This window comes from Takifugu flavidus, chromosome 16 (assembly GCF_003711565.1).
Source record: "Takifugu flavidus isolate HTHZ2018 chromosome 16, ASM371156v2, whole genome shotgun sequence".
NCBI lineage: Eukaryota > Metazoa > Chordata > Actinopteri > Tetraodontiformes > Tetraodontidae > Takifugu > Takifugu flavidus.
In genome coordinates, this window is record NC_079535.1 from 2456823 (window position 1) to 2482922 (window position 26100).

The 26100-nt window shown below is 42.3% G+C and overlaps 1 protein-coding gene across 2 annotated transcripts in view; it reads left to right on the forward strand.

The window, feature by feature from the left end:
- The window catches only part of alk (ALK receptor tyrosine kinase), a 264817-nt gene that overhangs the window by 196772 nt on the left and 41945 nt on the right, over positions 1-26100 (forward strand). For both annotated transcript variants that reach the window (XM_057058765.1, XM_057058766.1), the window contains exons 5-9: positions 3434-3567; positions 14115-14246; positions 21334-21468; positions 21996-22099; positions 25274-25446. In XM_057058765.1, coding sequence (XP_056914745.1) covers positions 3434-3567; positions 14115-14246; positions 21334-21468; positions 21996-22099; positions 25274-25446 — 678 coding nt within the window. The remainder of the gene's footprint in view (positions 1-3433; positions 3568-14114; positions 14247-21333; positions 21469-21995; positions 22100-25273; positions 25447-26100) is intronic.

Below are 26100 nucleotides of genomic sequence, written 5' to 3' on the forward strand. Positions count from 1 at the left end.
AAGCACTACTGGACACACATTCACATAATAGCACAAAAAACAGGATTGTGTATAATTTTAACCTCGCTAAAGTTGGAGAGGGGTTTACATCGATTACATTATATTTATTCTCTATAACAGTTGAGGCCATTTTATTAAGACTGCATTAAGTACATTGATTCTGTGTGCGGCTCAGACTCTGACTTGAAACAGTGGTGAGTGGAGCCCTCATTGCTTGTGTCATGTGTGCACATGCAACACGGGGGCAGTAATATCGAGTAATTGCAATCCAACCACCAAAAAGGCCAATTCCACATAATAGAGTTTGTTGGCAACGAATGTATGACTCACTGCGCTAGAGCAAAGGTTCTGGCTTCGGCACCCACCATTGCCCCTTAATGACAAGAACATTTTCAATTCCCCATTTCTCTTGCTACAAAAGGGCGTGCGGTTTAAGCCCAAGGTAGCACAGACTGTGACCGATTGCCAACACAAAAACAGCTTTAATGACAGCCATAACTGTAGCTATGAGGGGTGGTGGTGGCTCAGTCTGTTGGGGACGGCGTAGAGGGTTCTCGGTTCAAGCCCTGGTCGGAGCAAAATGGAAAGTGATCTGGTAGCAGGGGTAGGTGCTATGATACCTTTAGAGCCCTGCCAGTGTAACCTTGAGCAAGGTATTGAACCCCCAGTAGCTCACATACACATACAAACTGCGATTTATTGTACTGTTAAACTATTCAGTCAAGCATTAGTCGCAAGGCTGACCTAACACTCAGAGCATTTCTAGAGCAGTGGACTCAGTTACTGTTTTGAGCCTTTAGTATAAAGAGAAAGTATTTTCACAGACACGCAAATTATGTAGGTTGAGCGCTTAGTCACAAAATCAATGACAGCAATCACTGCAAATGAATTAATAACAATTTGATATAAAATGTATAACTTGTGTATTTTGTCAAAATGAAACCACGGTTTACTGGTGAAACTTTTTTTTAAGTTTTACTGTTTTTTTTCTCTTAAGCGAAGCCCCCGTGACCTACTGAAAACAGGTTGTGACCCACCACCTGGGAATCACTGTTATAAAGGACACTCTGTAGCATTATCTGGGTCTTTGCTTTCCTCCTGTTAGTGGAAGGAACATGGGGCGAGTCCCACTTTGCAAAAGCTATTTGGTGCTAAAACATCACTTTGTGTGTGATGAACAACTTCCCTCTAAAAGATGAAGTGAAGAGGGTTCAGCGGCGCAGGCGGCGGGAAGACACAAGGACGATAAAAGAAGAGAGGATAAAGAAAAGACAAGACAAGATTTCAACAACAGCAAGGGAGTACGCTAGGTAGCAATGCAAAGCCTGTTGAGCCAGAGCATAGACAGTGGGGAAATCAGAATAGCTCTCAGCCTGTCTGGGTAGAGGAGATCTGATCCTTTACCAACAAAGAACAAAATAAATCCTAAAATAAATGTTGTCAGAGACAGCTGTATAATTCCCAACATTCGTCATAAGCGAAATCAGTAAAAATAACATTTCTGCCAACAGAAGACACTTATGATATTCTTCTTCATTAAAATATGGAAAATCCCTACGATGACATTGAAATCTGATGATCTGTAATTACAAAGAGGATGTGAGAACAAGTGTTGCATCCATCAGAATTTATATCAGTGAATGTAAAACACATCTGAAGCCTGGGATGAGGCAGCCTTCATTATCACTACGAAATCTCAGTGCCTGTGTTATCTGTCTTTTCCCCAACCAGGAAACATTCATATGAACCAAAGCCTTTGAATTCCATATTCGCATTTAACTCAGTAAAGAACTTCTCAAGGATACCAGGATGAAGAGGCAGTGGGCTTCATCCTTCCCCAACATAGGAACCTCGTAATTATTGTCATCTTATTGGCCCTATGTTTTTCAAGATATTTTTTACTGCTCTCCGTTCTTCCCCTTTTCTTGGTCTCTAAGCAGTTGTCAGTTCTAACTTTAAAAAGAGCAAGAGACTGTTAAAATGATGTGTTGCAGACATAATTAGCCATCACATCATATATGTGTGCTGCTTTATACTTTTTAAAGAAACAAACTGACAAAACATTGTCGCTGAACTGTAGTGATGCATTTCAGGGAATAAACACAGGGGTTCTAATTGCCAGCAGCACAGAACCTTTTCAGACCCTCTTCAGAAAATATATGGTTGTAGTGCTCCTCATCGGCAAGCATAATTCTGAACCAAGACAATGAATAGCCCGTCTTCAAGGTTTCGCTACGAGCAGCTGTAAATCAACCTGACGCACACAGCTGCCTGGACATAACATAAGAGGAAGCCCGTGCAAATGCCAAGGACATGCGCACATTCATCATTTTACTGTACATTTGTTAGTCACCCGGGATGGACTGGTGACCTGATCGGGGTGTATTCCCATCTCCCACCCACTGACGGCTGCGCTAGGCTCCCGCAGCCCCGGGGAACCTGATTAGGGATAAGTGGTTAAAATGGTACTGGTTCATGTCCAACTCATAAATTTCCATCCATCCATCTGCCTCTTTATCCCTTAATGGAGTCCAAGAACAGAGTTTATGGGTGGCCGGGGAAGCACTGGCCACCTCTGGAACCTGATATATATGGACAATATGAGGACAATGTGGACAATAGACAAATAGGTCAGACAAATGGAATATTTCCCCTTGGTCCACCTCTGGCCACCCCTCGTATAAAAAACTGGCTCTGCCACTGTTGGGGTCACGTGGGGGCTGGAGCCTGTCCCAGTTACCTGCTGGCGAGAGGCCAGTAGACCCTGGAGGACTCGGCAGCTCGTCGCAAACTCTATTGAAGTTCTATCGATGAGTTCCTTTAAAATGTCAACGAAAGATTGCTGAAGGAGGGAGGTAGCACAGGAAGTGTTATTTCATTTAGTCCAATGGGTTGTGTCTTACATTTGAGGTGTTTATGTGTCATTGTGATAAACAAACGAAAGGGGGAGGGGAGAGAGGACTGGAGGGAGGGAGGGAAGGAAAGAGAGAGAGATTGTTTATGAGGAAAGAGCCAAAGACAAATCAGCAGAATTTGCTTAATAAAATTAGAAGCCGTTGAACCATTGAAAGCCAGTCGCTGGCTGAGGGAGGTCTGCATTTTGCGCCAGGCTGCAGCTCTTCTGTCTCCAGCTGTTGAATTCTGACTTTGAACCACCCGCAGACGCCTACTTGCACCTGACTTACTGAAGCTGAACTACGCCCAAGCTGACCATGCGTAAACCAACAAAGAAAGAAAGGCCCCCTCTGGAGGGGAATGGGGGAACCCCCATGTCGGCTTCAGCCGAAGCCCTGGACAGCCCCTCCTCTCAGACTCAGGCCGAGCCGACCCGAGCCACCCTAACCCCCAGACCTGCTGGCGGATGTGGGGTTTTCTGCCAACCATGGTGTCTCCTCCTTGTATTGACTCTACTCCTGCTTTCTCTCCTTGGTAGCTGGGCAGTGGTCCACCTCAGCCTGGGGACGCGTGGAGGGTCGCCTTTTAGGGTCTCGGCGAGCTATGACCAGCGTGTCCCGCAGGACAACACGGCTACCATTGAGCCCCACTTCACCACCAACTGCACCATGGGTAAGCTAAGACATTCCTTATCATTCCATTCAGAAGCTCTAACAGTTTGATGCCGCTTCTATACATGCATCATTCGCGTTAAGTTAAGAATTAAAATGAAAAAGTCACTCAGATCTGGTGAATCCGTCCTAGATTTGCTGCCACACACAGTCTATCTTCGCTAAATGTGTCTCACATGTCTGCAGAGCGACTAAATTCCCAAAGCTGAACAAACATGTCAAACTGGAAATTGCACAACTCCATTTTGTGATTTTTTTTTTTTTAACTTCATTACACCATTATATTCAATGAAATGCGTAGACAGCTTGGGACCGAAATAATATCTTCCTCTGTCAACCTCAAAAAGCCCACGGAATTAGATTAATATAACTGATTCAATTTCCTCTGAGCTCAACAACCCAGAAACTCTCATTGAGATATTCCAAGCGCATTCTTTGGAAAATCCTTGTTTCAGGCCGAGAGTCTGGACTAGAAAGGAACATGTTTGCATCCAGGCATGTTTTGAACAGGTACCTCTGAAAATAGATTTTATCTTTCAACGAATTACTGAATGAAGTTTAAAAATGTCCGATTTTTTAGGTAAGTGCAGAATAAAAACTCATCTGAGCATCATCTAAAAGATGCTTGACAGATCCAAATATTATATATTATACACCTTCTGACACTAGATGTAAAACAACATTCCAGCTTTGGCATACTGTTTGTTCCCGTCTTCGGGAACGTTCCCGTTTTGTTCCTGTTTGGTTTGTCCTTGTTTGTCAAAGAAAACTCATTTGATTTCCATTGTTGTCTTTGTCAAATGATTTTACTTCTCAGTCAATTAACATTTTGTGTGTTATATTGATAGAAAATGGAATTTCCACATTCCAAACTCCTTTGACGCTGCCAAAAAATTGGTTTGTATATGAAAGGGAACACTTGGAGACAGGACCATTTAGTTCCCTGCACTTTAATAGAAATGCCCATATCTGTTCAACAAAATGTGCATTTCTTCACTCAATATTTAGCTCCAGATAAATGAGGAGGATTCACCAGGGAAAAAGACTGTCCACCTCTGATGTCGTCAGTGCTGGGTTCAGGAAAAACTCCAGTTGATGGAACTTTTTACAAATGGCTGATCTGATAAGAGTCAACAGTGGGTGATCCTGCTGAAAACATAATATTTTATGCTGATTTTATGCAATTGTAACTACATGATGAAATATTCATCAGAATTTCAGTGTCGTGATCATTTTATCATCTAAGTAAAAAGCGAAGCGGGCACCGATTTGCAAACCGCAGTCTTCCTGTGATTTAGGCCCAATAGTTCTCAGTTCACAGTGTTCTTCTCCCTGCTGAGAATAAAAACTGCAGTTATAAGTGAAAGTCATGTAAATCTGCTGCACTCTAAGACATGAACTCTGATTCCCTCCTCAGTGTTCTAAAGCTACCGCTGGCGCTAGAGACAGACCTGGCCCTCAAATCATCTTTTATACTCTGAGTTTCTGGGGAGGGAGGGAAAAGACGGCTCGGTTGACTCCATTGTTCAAGTTATCTGAATTGAATTAAACCACAGCTAATTATTGCTTATCAGGATTCAGGGGTTGTCAATATTTCATTATGAGGAGCAGAAAAGCCGATAAAAACCTGTGTTAGGGTAATTGTTCTTATATTAGTCGCTGCAAAGTTTAAAGAATTCATCAGACTGGATGTTCAGAGTCTCCTAACAGCTTCAGTCACCACTGTCCGCGAGGGTCATGGCACCATTACAGCATACGAATATTAGTGGATTACTCTATTAAGTCTCGGGACAAACAACATTTAAAAGTTGTGATATTCTGTCTTTGCTAGCAGCTGGTCAAAGATGATCCAGACCTAGTTCACAGGTAATTAGCTGTCCCAGTGATCTTTGAAACCTGAATCGAAACTGTTGCATTGCTCTTCACTCCTGACTTGTCTTGAGCAGAAAGGCGACGATTACTCAATCCACTGAAGTGCAAGAAGATGCGGTCGATACAGAATAAATAAATGAGGCATTGCCAGGCTTTTCTCTCTGTACTCTTCCACATTAATTAAGTCATCAGTCACGGGGCCAACAAGCAGTTCAGTTTCTTGCCCCTGCATTGACTTGTGTACTTACACTGAGTGAAGTTCACGCTCCTGGCAGGAAGTTAGAACTCTGCTATCCAGCAGAATAGTTTTTTTCTGATATTTACAGCCTAGCTGTGCAGAAGACATAATTATTTAAGTGCAGCAAACATGTCGATGACACTCTTAACCCCCTCTCGTCCTGTAAGTAAACGGAGGAGCCTGCATTGACTGAGGAGCTCATTACTGAATTGTGTCAACAACAGATTTGACTTTGCCTCAGCCTCAGCGCTACGGTGAGCCGTAAGGTCGCGTTTGCTGCCAGAGTCAAAGCAGTGTTTGTGCAACAGAGGGCAGAGTCGCATTTGCACTCATCTATTACCATACAACCTGTCAGAGTGTATTTTCTCTGTTGGACACGCAGCACGGAGAAGGCAGCAGCGAGACACCGCTGGGAGTTTGAACCCGTGACCTTCCCGTCTATGGCCCATTTCCCTAACCACCGCAGCGGGCTCTAAATGGAGCGTTGCGAAGATTCTCTACGTTGTGATTAGGTACACTGTAGTGTGTGGGTGTCCCAAGGCCTATCAATCACGGCCGATCCTGCAGAGGCAAAGAGGAATGTGGGTTTGGACAGAATGGAATGTATCTGGACAGATGGATGATGGGTTTTCTGCTTTATGGTACAGTGGTTTACACATATGCGTTTTCCAGACGTTAAGCGCAGCCTCTCTTTGACCACATTAGGTAAATAAAATCATCTCCAGAGCTTGCTTTTATTTTCATCCCTAAAAGCGAAGAAGCACAAGCCGGTTGCATATTAAAAGGTATCCCAAACGCTGCAACCCATAAGGCTCGAGGGACATTCCAGGAGAATGAAGGAAGGGAAGAGATTCCGTATCCCATCAATTCTGTAAAAAAACAGCGGCAGCACTCATCAATTGATGGGCACATGGGCTGCCTGAATCGTGTCAGGCAGGTGTAGAACGTACAGCAAGAATTCTAGCTGCACTCAAGTGCACAGCTTTAACAATCTTCCGCTCTAATTGTAAGACTTGGATTAAATATATATCCTGGCACCTTTATTAGCTAACCATTTGTGTCAATCAACAGAATAGATCAATCTCCAGATATTCAGTGAAATGTCTGACATTAAAAATAGGGGTAAAGCTACATAGACCATCAGACCTCTGCTACAGACAGAGAGGAAAGTTCATTTCATTTATATAAAACCCTTGTTTCCGTTTCTATCTTATCTGGTGTGTGGGATGTATTTGTGGTTTTATAGGTATTCGAGCAGTTTGCTGTAGGTTTAGCGCATCATTTGCTCATTGAGAGCAGCCAATTACCAAAATAAGAGCGGATAAATAACACATCTCGTCAATTGACAGAAGCTGTCCACCCTGCCCAGACAGCCACTCTGAGCTGTACAAAGCTTTTCCAATATACTTACCTTTAATCTCTTGCCTCGGGCATTTTCTGCATAGCTGCATGCTCTCAGCATGAACTGGGCTTTGGTTGTAGGCATCTCTCCAAACCAATCTACTCTGGCGGTTTCATTTGAAGATGTCGAGTGAGTGTTAAATGGCCCAATGCACCAAGCAGTGTTTCCAGCATGCGTACGCCAAATGGAACTCGCGTCTAAATCAACCTTGATCTGGCGGGAGGAGGAAATGTCTTGATGTTTCAGACATAATCACCACTGAAGAACAGTCCGGCATTAAATTATAGTTATTCTAAATCCCATTTCACTCTGTAGAGCACATATTTGTGCCCCAAATGTCGGTATAAATTACTCCTCCTGGCAGATGATTCGCTTCCATACATTTCATCTAAAATTACTTTCAACCACATTGTTGCTTCACAGTATATGCGGAGTGGAAGTAAACTTAGTTGTGTGAACTCTACTGCAAGTATTCAGCACATCCGTCAGAGCACATGACAGTTGAAAATGCATAATGATAGGTAGATGTGAATGGACCTTTTTTGACATCTCCAAAGTTATGGTGCTTTGTTCTCCTTCTGGAATTGCATTCACTGAAATAGTCTTTAACTGGAATATAATTGTGGGCTAATTTTCTTCTCTGAATGTGCGGTTGAAAGAGGACTCAATTTATCTTTCTCTCCCTCTTTTAGTGTCTTTATAACGTGAAAAAAAAGTTCCAAGAAGATATTGATAAAAACACATCTTTTCACGGGCAAAGTACGAGTCTACCTTTGACTTTGTACATGTAGGACCAAAAATTGAATTAAATAAAGGAGACACATAGCACAGTTTTTGGAGAAAATGTTTGTATATTATGAGTGTGCATAAATGTGGTGAAACTCCACGAAAGGTGACTCACCTAAATCTAATGTGTGGGCGATTCGTGGCATATTATTGCATTAGTCTTTCCTTTGGCAATATAAAAATCTCACCTTACATGTTTGTAGAGGACTGAACAGCTTAGAGTTAAGACAAAGATGTCTTGATACTCTTTAGGCTTTGAAACGTTATATGAACCACTATTAAAAAGTTACAAAACTGAAGTCTTAATGGGACAATAATATTTAATTTTTTTTAATGTTTACATTTTCCCCTTCAATTTCCAACATCCTTTTTCTGTGTAATAATAAATTGATGGGTCACACAACTAGTTGTATAGCTCATCCTAAAAGTTAAGTTCTTTACTTATTATGTAGTTATGTCATTCGTAAGTATGAAAATTTGAATGAAACTGTCCACAGCATCTGCAGATCTCATTATCCTATAGATAGACTTTAATATATCCTACAGAAGAAGAAATTCAACTTAAACAAATGGACAAAAATTCAACAAATCGGACTCACATTGCCTAAGGATGACATTTTACAACGGCGAGTTTGACAACAGTTGGGGGATTGAGGAATTTGAAGATTTTGAAAACATTGCTTTGAATGATTTTTTTCTTAATAAATAATACATTTTTTCTTAATAAATAATACATTTTATATCAATATAACATGTTTCTCCTGATGGCCTGGTGAAGGATGAAAGTTATTGGTGCTAACCAAATGGGTCCAGCTGTGGATGCATGAGTGGAATAAAGAGGAAAATATCTTGACTGTTCATGACAATAGACTAAAACTAGGAATAATATTGTGTAATAATACCTGCAAAGCTATTTCTATATGCAAATACAAATAGCATCTCCAGCAAAATTATTGTTATCCACATATCTGCTGTGTGTGTGTGTGTGTGTGTGTGTGTGAGTGTGTGTGTGTGTGTGTGTGTGTGTGTGTGTGTGGTGTGTGTGTGTGTGTGTGTGTGTGTGTGTGTGTGTGTGTGGTGTGCTACAGTTTCTCTGGTGGCAGCGTGACAGATAGTTACAGTGATTGGGCAGAACTCTGCCCAATCGAGCGCGGTTGTGTGCAGTTAATTGAATTCATGAGTGAATACTTCTTGTCCTGTCGACTGTCCAGCAAGATGCTCGACTGCATCCATCTTCAGCGGCCAGCCACTGTAAATCTCTGTGATTGTCTCCAGAATCTGGCCTCAGTGTGCTGGTAATCAGCGGCATTACCCTTTCTGTGGTCGCTCCCTGTGACAGAGAACAGTCCTCCATTAAGGCACGGGACTTTGAAGAATACACACTAATCAATAAGCTGAAAAGATAAATGAGCTCAGACTACTGCTCCATCATGTCTGTGTGTGTGTGAAGGAGGATTCTTACACATGTTACATATAAAGTAGCAGAATAGGCATTCTACTAGCAACTACTACATTTTTGTGAAGTGGAGACATTTTGGTTGGTCCTAACATCTTTTAAAGCCAGTTTGAGACTTGGTTGAGGTTGAGGTCAGAATTTGGGTTGTTTCGGTAAGGGTTAGGGTATAGTTTTGATGGTTGGGGGTAAGGTGAGGCACTGTGGAATGTATTAGTCCATGTCCTCACAAAGATAGTACAAGGGTGTGTGTGTTTCCGTTTTGAAGCACAACAGCTTATTTGAAGCCTCCCATGCTATTTTTCAGACATTGAATTTAGGACAAGACTGGCCATTTCATTCTCCTTTCAGCATAATTCCAACTGTTCTTGTGACTTTAGTAGTTTTTGCCTCTTCAGAATTTGAATGGTTCAAACTACAGCAAATGCATATTGTATGATCATTATCGGTTGGATCTCAGCCAAAGTTTGATGTAGTTGATGCATTTATGTAAAAGCATCAAATATTACTTTGTAGTTTATTGTTTTGAAAGAGAATTGAAAATATACCATGCCTATTCATTTCTGGGGGAAGCTTTAATCCTCCAAACATTGAGCAGAAAAAGAGGTGAAAAGTGGGGATTTATCTTACCCCTTATACTGTAGTAACTTAAATCTTTTTCATATACAGGCTTGGATATAATTAAATGAACATTTCTAAAGCAGATGTCTGACTGGGCTGGTTCACTGTGATCCTTCCCTACTGTGACTACATTTAAGAATCCAATTCATCCAGATTGCCTGAAGAAATGTGCAAAACTAATTGTGTTTTAACATTTAACGAACAGCACAAATGTGTGAATGTGTCTGGATGGCGGTCGTACCTGGCGCCGTGCAGCGAGTGCTTTAATGGGATAGCCTTTTGTGTCGACATGACTCGATACAAGTAGGTGGAGCTGGACAGGGTATGATAAATGACCATAATAAATCAAGTTGACTGAAAACCTCCATTCACATTTTAGCAACTTTTTTTTTTTTTACAATAACACGTTTGCCAGTGTTGCACCACCCCCCTCTGCTACTTCGGATAATAACCTTGAAAACTCAGTCATGGCTACGATTTTGACAGTTACAGATTTTTCTTTTCCTCCTCTGTTAACGGTAACAGCTTTGAGGTAAAACTAAATGTGAACGAGGTGAAGACTTTTCAGCTTTAAGGGGGTTTCACGTTGTAAATGACTCCCCTGGAGTCTTCTTAACGTGGCGAGATGCTGTGTGGAATGTGTTCACTGGGAAAATTCTCTTTCATTTCTTCTCTTGTTTTCTGTGATCTTTTGAGCCTTTGGATGTTGCTGAGATCACTCTAACATCCCAAAACTATTAATCAAACTGCTAATTTGGCCAAAAATGATGCTCTTTTACATATCCTTTATCCTCTATTGACAATCACTGTCAAACTGCTAAAATGAAGACCTATACATCTAAAGCATAGTGTCAATTTTACAAGAAACGTTGTTTGTATGTTAACTGCTGCTGTTCATCAGCCAGTCTCACATACAATACAGAAAATACCTTTTTTTGTTAGCGTTATCCTCCACATCCTTCTCTTCCTGACTGAAACATCTAGATTCTTGTCTAAACAGCTTTCTTTCTTGCTTGCAAAGCTTTCTTCTTATTGGATTTACTTTGTCTTCCCACATTGGAGTGTTGGACGCATGTAAACCAGTCGAAAATGCTTTCATGGGCACAATCACAGTCTGCTCACTCTGTTTTAACAACCCAATACATTAAATTTAGTCCAAAGGTAGAACTTTTGTATTGCTACTGTCTGTCCTATCAACCTTGGATGTTAGGGTTTTATTCAGCCCAGATTTCTGTTTACTGTTTTTCAAGGTCTGTCCTACCCAGACACCTCTCCAGTTCCGCACCACTCATGCATCTTGACCTTCACAAAGCAAAACAGCCCCCAAGTACAAGGATAACAAAACTCAGACTCGTAGAAGCAATTCATCCCCCACTGGCCAACTAGTTTCACGACCTGACAGTGTGATTTAGGAACTGCAGTAGGCTGAGACTCCACTGGTCATTTCTTAGAGTACTGACCTGCCCAAGCAGCTTAAAGTTCAGCAGCATCACCAATCCTATACCCTTCACTCCATTGTCAGTCAGCAGAGATAAATAGCTGGATTTACATACCTCGGCCCAAACTTTTCAGCATAGTGAAGGTACCTTTATGTCCTTTTATGATAAATTACACTGTGGTGTCAACATTATACGAGAGGAACCCGCTGACCACAACTAATACATAATGCATATATGGAGCATGAGTCACATCTATAAGCACAGTCCGTCATAAAGAAACCGGTTTTAAATCAGATTAGCTTTGTTCTCCTACTTCTTCAACTTCTTCGACTTCTTCTCATCTGAAATCTTTAATGCGATGTAAATTTTTAATGTGGCCCCATACTTAAGCTGCAGCGACCATTAAAGCTTTCCGCTAACACTTGTGTCCAATCATGGGATATGTCCCTTATGTTTCTCAGTTTCCTTGCACACTTGAATCAAAATATGATTATTACTTTTCCTCTAATGCTGTGAAGTGTTCCGGGATATGCAAAACTGCTAAATCTTAATCCACATTGCTGATGAACAAGAAGGTCGGGGAGATGGTGCTATCACAACCACAGAGAAGCCAATCAACAGCTTGGCCAAGGACTTATAGAATATTGGACAGCTGGCTGAAAGCAGTGGACCTCCTGTTCCAGTTTGTATTTTAACAGTGGATTTACTGGAGAGGAGGGTCAGCAGCCGCTGGGGCCTTCCAAAAGCCTAAACAGCATGACAGCAAGAAAACAACTGACCCTTTAAAGCCCTGGAGAAGGAGGTCGACGTGAGGAGAGTCAGAAAAGTGGTACATCACTAACACTCTGCTCCTCTGAAGGTGGCCAGCGCGAGTATCTGTGGAAAAAAGGCAGGAAGTGAAAGAAAAATTAAACTGTTCACGATACAGAAGCCAGAGCACATAACAGGATCCCCGTGGGAGTATTCATCCATGGCTATGATCCCTTCCAAGAAGATACCATCAGTGAAGAGGCGTGATGACATAGTAGAAGAAGCAGAGAAGCCTGGAATGGTGTGGCCCAACAGGGGACTTGGATGAGAGCGGAGAGCCCAGAACAGTGGAGAGAAGACCAACGCCACATTAAATTCCTCATCCAGGACATATGTGATGTACTTCCAACTCCATCATTCCAGCAGTAATGAGTCACACCCAAATCCCCAGCATGCCGTCTCTGTTCCAAGCAAGGAACCCTGGCGCAGATTCTAAGCAGCTGTCTGAAGCAGAGCCGGTTTCTCTCACATTGGAAGGGAAACTCAGCTTCTCCTAAAATGTCAAAAATGTAATGTTCAAATATGTACGTTTGTGTTACACTGCCTACAAATGCGTAAGAACGTATTCAACAAGAAGATGAGTTAATTCAGAGTTAGCTATTTATCGCAAGTCGCCTGACCTGATTAATTCTGTCATCTCCTACATTCCTGTAATGCCAATGCATTTGCCTGCAGAAGCTGAGCATCTATTCACTTAAATGGAACTGCATTATTCATCGCCTTGAAACTCAACAGTCATTGTATTAACGCCATAGTTTGTCATCCTCCTGGATGCTCAGTGTCTCTAAGGGTGGATGGAGCAGTGACCTGGTCTTGGCTGGCTTGGATGCTGGGCTCCTACATGACGATTGGAGGACTGGTCAAAAGGCTGAATCCCTTTTTGTGCTCTACACCATCACTTGAGTGTTGGGAGCTCAGTCCCATGGCAGATTTTGCTACTGAGATCGAAACACAAACTTCAAAACACCGCTTATTATTTGCTTGCCGAAATTTGCTCAAACGTTTCCATCACCACCATCACCAATTTATGAACAAGAAAAAGAAATGTATCAACATAACATAATCTGTCCTTTGTTGCCTTGCTACTGCCACCTTGAAATGTTCACTTGGGAATTTGGATTTTTTGTAAGACCTTTATAAGATCAAAGGCAACACCTGTAGTCCATTACAATTTTTATTTTTTAAATGCATAAAGCGAGAGTGTCATCGGCGAACATCATTTTAAGAGCTTTGTTTTCTGAGCTGTGATCAGGTTGTGATGATTAATGAGGTGGGGTACTGGACCTTTTCACGAAGTGAAGTCCTTATTTCTGATTTGCCTGGATACGGGCAAATTCCCCATGTTGCCGTTGAGATACTGATTCTGCTGTTATCAGTTTGCACAGTATATCGATGTGTATTGCCACTCCATGTGCTACCTCCTGTACTATCCAGTTCATTAGTTTGCTCTCTGTGTCTGACAGATATGTGCTGTTTTACAAACTAAATGCTTATGTAGATTGACCAATTTTTTTTAATAATCTAGAGCAGGGGTGTCAGACCACAGTCCTGTATCGCCATGATCCTGCTGGATTTTCTGTCCTCCCAGGTGGAAAGTGTCTTTTACAAAGGCAAATGGCAAGAGCTTTCAACCTGGTAGGTCAGAAAACCAGTTTGGATTATAGCCCTTGAGACCTGGCTTTCAAAATCAATTCAAAAAGCAATTCTTCATCAATGCGTGATCTTCTTTTGTAGATTATAATTTTTTCTTTTTCTAAAATATCAGTTTCACTTTTGAGAAATACTCAGTAGTTCTTTTTTTAATGCAGGCCAGTTTAAAGGCTTCAATTAGGTTGTTTGTTTTTTTTCAAATAATGTGTAGAAAACATTTAATGTGAACATTGTCCTTCCCTTCTTTCAATTCTTTTCCTCTTCATGCTCTGTACAGTGTCCTCAGGTGGCCCCAACATTACACTGGAGGGCCAGTACCACTGTTACCAGGGTCCTGGGATCTCACTCCACAGACTTTGCGACTTCACAAGGGACTGTCCGCTGGGTGACGATGAAGGCGCCCAATGTCGTGAGTATAACAATACCACAGAGGATCAACTGCTTAAAAGTGATTTAAAGAGGAAGGCTTACGTGTCTGTTGGCCTTTCTGGATGAAGGCGTCAGAGCTGGTCAACCTCACTGATCGGTCTTTAATGAAGCGTTGGCATTTGGCCCACCGGAGCAACAACTGAAAATGTCCACGAGGCCTTTCAAAAAAGAGGAGAAAAGGCAGAGCTGTGCTTGGTTAGCATTCCTCACCCTTGACATACTTCATAGTTGTTATTTCTATCTCTTTGCATCTTTGCACATTCGTGTTCCACCTTTCCCAATGCCCAAGAGGAACACTAGCCAAGTATGCTGACATTCTTTTCGGTGTAAAATCCCCCAGACTCTATTGTTTGTGCTTGCCTGCGTGAGTCATGCTAATCTATTTTTGGTCCTATACCTGCCCGTGTGTATCTTTGCAACATCTTCGGAGAGTCCAAACATGGCTCAGAACTCTCACAACACCACAATACAACTTTGATCTCCCCCATATTTAAGTTGATTTGCGTTTACGTGGTCAATTTCCCACGTGGTGCTTATTAAAAAGACAGCCGATTCATTGTGCTCATAGGCTTGTGCGCTATCACAGCTGGGAGAAAAGAGGATAAAGAAAACCACGTGTCCAGACATGTGTCTCCTTAATTAAGTATGCTTTTATGACCGCCGATGGGGGGACTTATCACCGGTAATTGGGCTGAGGGGCAACCCCAAGAGAATAATTCCTATTTGAATTCAGCATGTGAATAATTGTTAGGACTGCTGGTGTTATTTGTGCACACGTGAGAGCGTGCACGTGCTCGTGTTCGTGTTAGTGTCTAGTCTTTTAAAGTGAACATCGGGACTGGACATTTAACAATAATGATCCCAATAGCAGAGATGCCAGATTTAATTTGGCCGTCTCCAGCAGAGGTTTCTACAGACCATAATAATGTGATGTCAAACTGCAGCTCTTAACCACCTTTAATGCAACTGCCTCTCCTCTGACTTGGCAAATTTAAATACTGTGAAAATAAACAGTGATCTGATTTAGAAAGCCCCAATGCTGAAGCATTCTCTCCCCTGTCTCCCACTGAAGACTTGCAATAATATTAACTTCTGTCCTTTGTGATTATCCAAAATCAGCCCATATGTCTTTTATGAGTCCACCTAAACTTTTGCATGTCTCTTTGCTGTCCCCCACAAGCTTTTAATGTCCCCTAAGGTAGATATTTGTTCCGTTTTCATTGCTTTCTATTGTCACAATTACCCCCTGCTACCCAAATTACACAGCATTCCCTCTGTGATACTCCATTCTCTATGATCCATCCGCGAGCTTACTTCATCTGATTTGATCTATTTAAATCCTTCAAACAGTGTGCCAAGTCTCATTAACAAAAAAAGAGAGAAAAGCAAGAGGAACAAACTAAGCCGGTGTCAGTCACGAAGATTCCTTCCATAGAGAAAAATGGAATCCCTGTGGATTGTCTTCACCATACTACTCTGGCATCATTATGCATCAACACATCCTCCACTCTTTGAGAGTCACAGCTTCCTCTGGTAGATCTTAGTCTGTCTAAATTTTGCAGATACCCGACTGTTTTCCATCACCCCAATTCCCCTTCCAACAACAAAGAGGGACTGCTGACATCAAAGGTGAACGCAAACTAGAATTCAAAGCAGCAGTCTGCAAGATTCCTCTTGGCATTTGATCGTTAATTAAAGGAAGGATCATTAATCACGTCTGGTCAATGCTGTCTTCACTTCAGCCTACTCAAAACCAGTGTGCTACCACTTCCTGTGCTGAACAAGCACAACACTATGAAATCATTTATTAGCATATTAGTCAAACATAGATATGCCACTGCTCATCACAATCATCAAAATGGACCTTTGAATCATTTTGTGAGCCTTTTCCCCCTGTCCTTACTAATCTGCCAAGGTAACTATGCTTAACGAAGCAGTAAAAAGACATTTATTTAGTTTATGCTACTAATAGATGCTGGAACAATTTATGTTTGTGGAATATTTGATTTCATTCTTGCTATTCTCTACAGCATGATGGTAATGCAATTGCCCAGCATTTTTATTGGGGTATTCTTTGAAGATTAATTAGAGCAATTATCTTATCTTATCACTAAACTATGAAACTACCACTAACAATGAAACTCGGAAAAAATTGAATTAAAACCCGGAGCAGCTAGAACGCAAATGTGGCAAATTACTGTAACAAAGGACGTGCTAATAAACAGTGCAGCCAAACTGCTATAAATAAATAACCAAAGTAATGATTCGTGACTATTCCATACAATAATGGTTAATGTCAGACTCATACCTCATTAACTAAAGCATTTTGTCTTAACTTGATTTGAGTGTTAACATCAAAGTATGTACATTACTGTAAATGCCTAAAAGAAATCATCACATGTTTCATTATGTAGAGTAATACACTCTCAGAGCAGTGCAGGATGTTGGAGAAGAATGCTTGTGCTTCATTTTCTCAGCTTAAGCCTATTTTAATTCCATTATATGGAGAACACCATTTTAAAAATGATAATTAGCACCAGAATCTGGGCATAAAAAGTTAAGAAGAAACCCGAGAGCAGTGTAAAACCCGCCTTATAACATGTTGCCAACATAAAGTTACTCAAATCTAAACGGGATCATGTTGGCGAGGTGTTTATTTGTGGTTATCAATAGTAGCCTGTTCAATGAGTGTCTAGGACTTTAGGAAAAGATTTCTGCAACTTAATCTCTGTCTGAAACTGCTCCCTATTCCCTAAATAATACAGTTAATAAAGAGTTCTCCATTTTGTAGGTTGGCTGGAACGTTAAGTGAGGATGGTTGCACCTTATTTCATGCACCCAACCCTAACTCTAATGCACTGTGAAAAGCAGTGTACAACCAATCTCCCCTAAACAAGCAACATATCCTTTGCGGTCGCACACGAGACACTAGAAATGACGTTCATTGTTAATTATTTTCATTAATAGTTATTTATCAAGGACAAAGCAGTACATCACCAAACACATGACCACTGAGTGTATTATATGTATTAGTTGACGAAAAAAAAGACATCAGAGTGAATGAGTAAGTCATTTTGAGTGCAGCAGTGAAGGAACTAGCAGGGGAGCAGTATGATGGTTGAGTTTCAGCCTGTCTGGTGTTTGTAAAACACTTTACAAACTTTCCTCGGTTGCATTCTGCTCACAGATTTTAACAGTGACAGAGGAGCTCTATTCTTAAATAGAAAAAGAATGGCTGGCCAGTCTCTAGCATCCCTACTGGACTGTTTACTTGAAGCAGATCACTGGGGGGGAAAAAAGTGTATGTGCAGGAAGTGACAACAAGACCAATTACAGGGGAACAGATTGCATGGTATCAGGGAGGCTCCTGGCCAAGATTCTACTGTTCAAAAAGTTGCCTACAGCCATACAGGGACTTCTGTATTTCCACGGGGTTGTCATTCCCTCATCACGGAAATAAAATACAGTCAGACAGACACAAGAAGGCCGCCATGGTTATACCGAATGTGGAAAGAAGGATTATTGAACGGTGGTCAGAGAAGAAAAGATATAGCTGTGACAGTCAACACATGCAACTTCAGATCAGCTACTGACAGAAAATTAGGGAAGACAGTTACTAGACAGTTCACAAATTTGTTTTGGTCGATTACTTCAGGGGACGCTGAAGTTGCATCCTCTTTGGTTTCTCATCCAAAGAGAAGCTGATTTGGGGCTGGTGTCCCACAATGGCTCCTGTGCACCTCACCAGTTCCATAAAGGGTCAAATGTCAAAAGAGTATCACATCAAGTAGTCATTATCAATAAAAAATGAAGGCATATCCACAGTGTGGTGGATATAGCTTAATCTGCTTGTGGTGCATTCTGGGCAGATAATAATTATGAGGTCATGTGACATTCGTGTTGAACAGTGTTCGTTGGAGCCAATTAGAGTATTGTTCTGCAGAGAGGACTTACAATGGGTACAGAAAGTATTCACCCCTCTTATATTTTGGCTATTTCTCTGCTCTACGGCAGAATAGACCAATGGGAGATTCTTGGGAGAGATGTTAGCAACAGTAACTAAGGTAGGAGCGCCTGACAAGCTTTCGTTTCGGGAGCAAGATGCCATCTTGGAATGCAGGACTTGCAAGTCTGATGAAGGATACCCAGAATGTTTGGGTTATTTTTCACATTCTCAAAACCAAAACTGGATAGATGCCAAATGTGTGGGAGCCCTCACTCACAGCTGAATGTATAGGTAATGAGAATCTACATTTGCTGTAAGGAAAGATGTAATTGTAACCATGAGGGGGGGCAGGACTTAGCCACAAAGCAGACCCACAGGTACAGTTGGTAGTGACTTTAATGTGGTTTGCAGCAGACACAGGGAGATGCAGAGGGAATGTCCAGTGGGTAAAAACCCACACAGCAGACCTGTTGAGACCAGTGTGGTAATAGAAAGAGTCTCTGTTTAACAGGGAGTCACAGTTTGGATCATAGGTTCTCAAACTGTTGCAACAAGGCAGCAAATCTCCGCACAGCCACAGAACAGGTAGACCAAAACCAGGAGGGTAAGGGCAGACCTTGTGGTTGGGGGCAGAAGTCTGAGGAAATTACCTAGATTCACTCAAGGTTTGCAACAGAACATCGGTCCAGGATGTAGGGATGGGAGTCAGGCAAGTAGTGGTGGCTTGATGGTGGGTGGGGCAGTAGGAGTGGAGCACAGGAGGGTGAATGGAGAAGTATCGCATGAGGTGGGAAGAAAGGCAGAAAAACTACTTGGCCTTTTCATGTGTCTTTCACTGTGGAGAGTATTTTAATGGTCCAACTCTTCAGGCAGTTCTTTTCACCCCATGGATCTCATGTTTGCTCTAATATGCTTGAAATAGGCTTTATATAGCTATAAGACCTTATTGAGACAGCTGGGCACCTTAAAAATCTGCTCCAATTAAATTCTATCCTGATGTGACTGCTAAAAGTAAGAATACTTATGTTCATGGGATATTTCCGGTTTTTCTTTTTTATTAATTTTGGCTGTTCTGGTGAGGTTTTGAGTGTCGATTGATGAGGGGCAAAAAAAATTAATGTGTGTGTGATTGTGTGCCTTTGGGGGGGGGGGGGGGGGGGGGTTGTTTGTATGGTTGGTTGTTTTTACTGGTAGTTGTTTTGTTTTGTTTTGCTTTTTCACTATTTTGACATGAGGCTTCACCCTAAGAAATACCGAAAAATTTAGAGGCTGCAAATATTTTCTCTACCCACTGCCTGGCTAGCCTAATTGGGATGTTCTAACGATAATCTTTCATGTGTGTCTGCACATTTGACAAATAAACAGTGAATCAAAAGAGGATCAGGGAAGTATTTATAACACTAAAGATGAGAATTGCAAGTTAAACATTGTTTCTCCTGCACATATTTACAATTTAAACACTAGATAAGGTCAGTCGGGTGACCTTAACACTCCAGTATTGGAATGTTTGCTAGATATTATTTATATATATATATATATATATATATATATATATATATATATATATATCAATGTCCGCATGCATTATCTCTTTTAAAGCTACAAAGATGACCTCAACTAAAACTGCCCAAAATTACATTATTTTTCTGCTGGCACGATTTAAAGGGCATGCTAGTATCTGTATATAGATGAAGAAATCTTCCAAATAAAAGCAACAGCTTCAGCACTACCCTTGGCGCAGCTATGCCTATGTAGATCTGTTTTGATCCTGTCATTTAATTCATTTCATTTCAATTCAATTCAATCTTTATTTATATGGCACTTTTCATACACTAGGTAGCACAAAGTGCCTCACAAAGGATAAAAACAGCAAAGACAACAAGAGAATCAAGAAAAAGGACACACACACACATGCATACAACACACTTACACACACACACACCCACACACACAAACAAGCTGAGACAAGCTGAGACATGGCTGGGCACCGAGACCTGAGGCAAAGGAGACGCCACCTTTGGAGGCCCACCAGGCCGAGGGAGGTCACGGTCCGTGACCACAGGTGGTACCGCCACAAAGTCCCACCCCGACCCAGACAGACCGGAGGCTCCACACCAAGCACAGAGCCCCCTAACCACCCAGGCCAGGGTCGACAATGGGACAGCACCCCCAGCGGTAGACCGGAAACATCTCCCAGCCTGGCAGGCCCCCATGAGGAAACACCATGAGGAAACACTGGAGCTAAAAACTGAAGGACTAAAACAGTAAATGGGATAAAAGGTATAAAAGCTAAAAACTGAGAAACTAAGAACTGAGGGAGTAAAACAGTAAAAGTATCAAGTAAAATAAGGATAAGACATAAAAAAGCATGAGAACATAAAAGAAATAATCAGAAAATCAATCAAAGGCCTGATTAAAAAGGTGTGTCTTGAGCCTCTTTTTAAAAATCTCAACAGTCTCTGCGGCCCTGAGGTTCCCCGGCAGGCTGTTCCACAGTCGGGGACCATAATAACTGAAGGCCGCTTCCCCGTGCGTTTTAGAGCTTACTTGTGGAACGGTTAAAAGGCCGGTGCCGGAGGACCTCAGAGTCCACGAGGGTTGATAGAATAAAAGCATGTCGGATAAATAAGTCGGGCCGAGACCATTAAGACATTTAAAAACTAATAAAAGAACCTTAAAATCGATCCTGAAACGCACGGGTAGCCAATGCAGCGATTCTAAAACCGGTGTGATGTGCTCCCGCCCTCTGGTCCTCGTCAGCACTCGTGAAGCTGAGTTTTGTAATAATTGTAGGTTAGTCATGCTCTTAATATGAAAGATTGCATTGATCTTGAAAAGAAAAGTATATCAAGTGCTGCTCTTCAGTTGGGGAGTTCCATTGTCCGTCCAATATGCTTCACTGCCTTCACTGTTGCTTAGGTCCTTAAGCTGTGACAACCCCCATCACCCCCACCTGTCAGAGGCTGTCAGTGGTCACTCACCTCAGTATTGTCTATCCTCTGGCCAGGCCCTTCTACTCATTATACGCCCCATTCCCAACATACACACACACACACCACCACCACTCTTCTTTATTGTCTCCTGCCTACCTTGATCAGTTTTCTCTTCCATACCTCCTCAGGTGACTTTCTCAATGGCAGCTACTGCTCTTTTGAAGACGGTGATTGCAGCTGGAAGCCAATAGCTGGTCGCACTCTCTCCTGGAAAAGACTCCAGTCGCCAGCCAAGACGTCCAGACAGAGCTGCCCATCATCAGGTGGCGAACGTGCATCTCTCGTGATATCAGGAGCTTATAAAACGCTGGCCTATTTGCAGACTCTTTCAAGTGCTAATGCCTCATTAGAACCTCCGGAGGGAAAATTTTACATGAAAGCAACGATGTATATATTTGGGGATTTTAATGACCTGGAATATTTGATTCTAACAGCTGTAGCAACATACCCGAATCTCTAAAGCCACAGACACTGATTTTGCTTTGGTACAAACAGAATCCCGCTGAGAGCAAACGCTGCAGCGTGTCGACTCCCTGCATCCTCCTCCATCCGCAGTTCATCATCAGTGCAGAGACACGAGTGTGTCTCATTTTGCTGAGGGTGGTCCTTGTTCCCTACAAGTTGAAGCTCAGTGGTGTTGTGCCAAACCCAAAATTTCAAGGGTTAAAATTTTAGATTTCCAAAACGAGGAAATTGAGTGAGCCTGGAAATATGAAATGATGTGTTTATGTATTGACACCCGCGTATGTGTTGGGATCTCTCTCTGCACATTTGTGTTTGTATTTCATAGGTGTGAGCTTCTCTGTGGAAGGAGGCCACGCCAAAGGGCAGCGTAGTCCGGCAGTTCTGAGGAGTCCCCTCTTCCCTCCCCCTCTGAGAAACTCCCCGTGCACGGTGAGAAATGCACAGCGCGCTCCCTCTGCGCCGCCTCATCACATTCATTATTCACAGGCATGCACAAACGCAGGATGTGGTCTCTGCAATTCAGCTTACCTGACCTCTTATTAGGCTGTGGGTACATCCCAAAATCTCTGTTCTCATAGAAACGGGGCATTGTTAAGGCAGGTTTATTATCCTGGCAGATTTATTCAAATTTTGGTGGTTTCAGGTTTCAAACAGCAGCAAGTAAGCCTCCATACGTTTCTGTATTGCCTGTAGGTTTTTTGGTTTTTTGTACTGTAATATTGCAGCTGGCCTGCGCATATTAACTGCTAACAGCATGCTAACTCTGTATTTCTACAGAGAAAATGTGTGTTGCTGAATGTATCTGGGCCGATTTAGCGTGTCTCCCAATACATCCCAAAATAATCCGGGTAACATGAGACCACATTTGATCAACGTTCTCAAAGACTTTGCGTCCCCGGACACCAAAAAAAAAAGATCACCTACGCAGATCACGTCTTCACGCGACAACATCAAGAGATTAACATGCTCGGTTTCACTATGATGCAAATGGCGCATTCATTCAACATTCATTACCACGTTCAGATGAACACTGAAGAACTAATACCGTCAATATCCCCAGGCTCCTTTAAAAACCACTGCCAGAGTTGCAGAGTGAAAAGCAACTTAATGAACCTTGAAAACTGTGCAACAGATTAAAATTAGCATGAGTCCCGTCATGCATGCTGGGGTACATATCAGACACTGCAGCATTTGTTTCTGTGTAAAAGGAAAGTGTTGGTTCATGAAGGTGCATCTACTGCCTGTAGGTGTAAACTGGGGCATGAGGCAGCGGAGCCACCATTTACATCATGTTATGGAAACCGGTTCGGCCATCCACTTAAATGAGTTGGTTAATTAGGCTTATCTACATACTATAGAGCAGTGGTTCCCAACCTGGGGTCCCGGCCCCTACGGGGGGCGCCACAGATTGCAGGTGTTGCTCAGAGCTTTATTTGTTCTGAGGTTGTGAGGATATCAAATAACAAATATTTGATATTTGTGCAGTTTACATTACAATACTCCAATAACACACTCAAGTGGATCAGCAATATTCTTTATACACGAAATTAAATCTTATTTTTGGTCCGCAATTACATTTATTGAGCTATTACTTGCTAAAACATCTGTGACCTTGTTTGTTGGATAATGGGAATAGGAAGAAAGCTATTTTTATTGTAAGTAAATAACTTGATAACCTCATTTGATGCATTTGGACTGTTGGTAGGGCCCTGCTTGCGTCCAAGCAGACTTTAAGGACAAAAGGTTGGAACCACTGCTATCGAAGGCCTAAAATAGATGTTTCAGGTAAATTACTGCAGATTGTCCTTTCCTGACTTAACTGAGCGTTCACTGCTTTTTATTTTTCATTGGTTGGTTTTTAAATCTTCCTGTGTAACAGAAAAATGTGAACGCCCGTTATTACTCTCTCCTCGGGGCTGAGAACGTCTTGCTTCAGTGGTCATCACATAGCACATTATAGAACATTTATATCCATATTTTTGTACAAGAGTCGTTGTGTTTACTAGCATTAAAAGTGCAATAAAAACCCCAGATGTTGCGTTGAAGACATCATACATGTAACCTGGTTAAAACTGGTCTGAACCTGCCTGGGAATCGTTCTCATGATGGGTCCACGCCAGAGTTGATGACCCAACCAGCCACTGGCCACAGGTTCTGACGTAAAACACAACTCACCCGCCGGACGTATCGGCTTCTTCCACCAAATTTGGGGCTGGTTTGCAGTGATTTCAGACGGGGGCAGGAAGTGGAGAAAAATAATTCCTATGGGAAAATCACTTCCTGTGGTTCAACAAGCCGAGATGCTTTAGATGAGGGACACTTGTTTTTTTGTTTTTTTTCAATATTTCTCTGTTGCAGTTCACAACCTTGAAGGTCATTTGCTTCAGAAAGGTTCATTCATTCACATTCAAAACAACAATGTCCCCAGACAGAAAGCTGCGCCCTGAGAAGAAGAATGCCAACGACCTCATCGCTCACAAGGATCTGCTGACCCATTTGCAAAAATATTTACAAGTCTTGTATTATTCATGCCAGACTGCTAATGGGGCAGGTCTCAGGAGTTGACTGTTTCCTCCATGTTGCGCGCACCATATAGAGATGTCATTTGGATTAATACCATGTGCTGTGGCAACCTTTGGCCCTCTGGCTGTGCTCTTTGCGGGCAGTCTGGGAGTAGTGAGGACTGCAGATGGAGGAGAGTTCAAAAGACCAAAACAACAGATAACAAGAGAAGTGGGGAGTAAATCTGAGAATGACAGAGAGGTGAGCAGCGACAGGAGCAGCAGGCATGGAATCAGAGGGTGTTGTGATGTTTGTGGAAGCAGTGGGAAGAGTATTACACCACCTCAGACGTTCCCCACTAGCGTCTCGGTGTATAGCCAAAGATTAGCCTTGATTCCAGATTAACACACTAAATCCTTCTCCCTACACTGAACTGGTGCTGTCCAATCTAGCTTGTCTGCTGTTGGATGCCTATGCCAAAGATATTAGCTGTGGGTATTAGCCACAGACCACATTTGCTTTCATGGTCGGTAATCTTAATGTTTAAGCCATACGGTGTTGCCGTTGATAAGGACATGCGATCGCCGAGCTCCCAGCGTGAATCCAGTTGTCAAGGTGGTGCCGTCTGTTCTTGGACTTTTCATTCTCAAGCCAACATCTGTTCGACTTAAAAGGAGAAGCGGGAACAGTGTTCTTGGCCGCGCTGAAATGCCGCAGAGGGATCTGTTCAAATCTCCTGCTTGCAAGCAACCTTTGGAGTCCTCTTTTTTTCTGTTTGCCGTTCCATTTTTAGACACCCTCCTCCCCAAAAACATAAATGTGAAATTAGATTGTGGCTGCAGGAGCAGCGTAGATGATAAAGTAATAAAAATGATGATCCAGGTTGAACTTTTATTAATCATAGAATAATTAGAACAGAGCGGGCGGCTGTTGCCAAAGAATCTTGGTGCCGATCTGAATGCACCTCCTCCCTGAGCGGTGTGACGGGTTAAACACTCGGCTGGTTTACCTCCAATCCAGGAATAAGTGTTAGAGGTGCATTTTATGTTTTTCAGAAAGGTGTTATTGACTAAAGCCTCAACGGCACCTTTGCTTCAACAGGTGCGTTTCTGGCTGTGTTCCGGGGGCTCACACAAGGGGTTGTTGTCTCTGTGGTTACTGGAGAACAGCACAGGTCCAGAGGAGCCGCGCCAACTGTGGAACTCAGCCAGTGAAGCCAAATCTGAGAAGTCCTGGAAACTCATCACGCTTCCTCTTTATGGCCTGGCAGACTGGTATGGTAAACACACACACACACACACACGTCAATGTATCTATCTTTGTGAGGACATAATGCATTTCCCAGCTCCTTACCCTAACCACCCCAACTAACCCCTAACCCTGATCCTGACCTAAACTAAGTCTAACTTCAACCTTAAAACCAGATCCTAACCCTCAAATTGTCCTTTAAAGTTGTGAGGACCGGCCAAAATGGCCTCACTTCCCAACATTTTCCTCATTTTGCTTGTCAATTGGAGTGTATGTAGCAAATGCACACTCATACTCACAAACACACACACACACAGAGGGATGAAAGCATTTCTGTCCCCCTATTTTACATAAATGCAGATTTACAAATCCACTCCCTGGGAAACGTGAATTTACAAAATTAATAAACCCCACAGAGAGCTTTCTTTTATACCAAGAATCAATACACAAGCCTCCACCCAACACACTTGGCTGTCAATTAGCCATGGCCCTAATTTCCCCTCAAAAAGATAGATAAATGAAAGCACAGTAGAATAAAGAGGTGAGGAGGAGGAGGAGAAAAAGGCAACCCCAGATAAGGCAGCTCAGCTCTTCCTGACTGGGCTTTGTCCGCCACTCAGGCTTGGATAATCCAGATCCCCTGAGAGTGATTAATTTTTGATTCCTGGGTTATGTAGTCA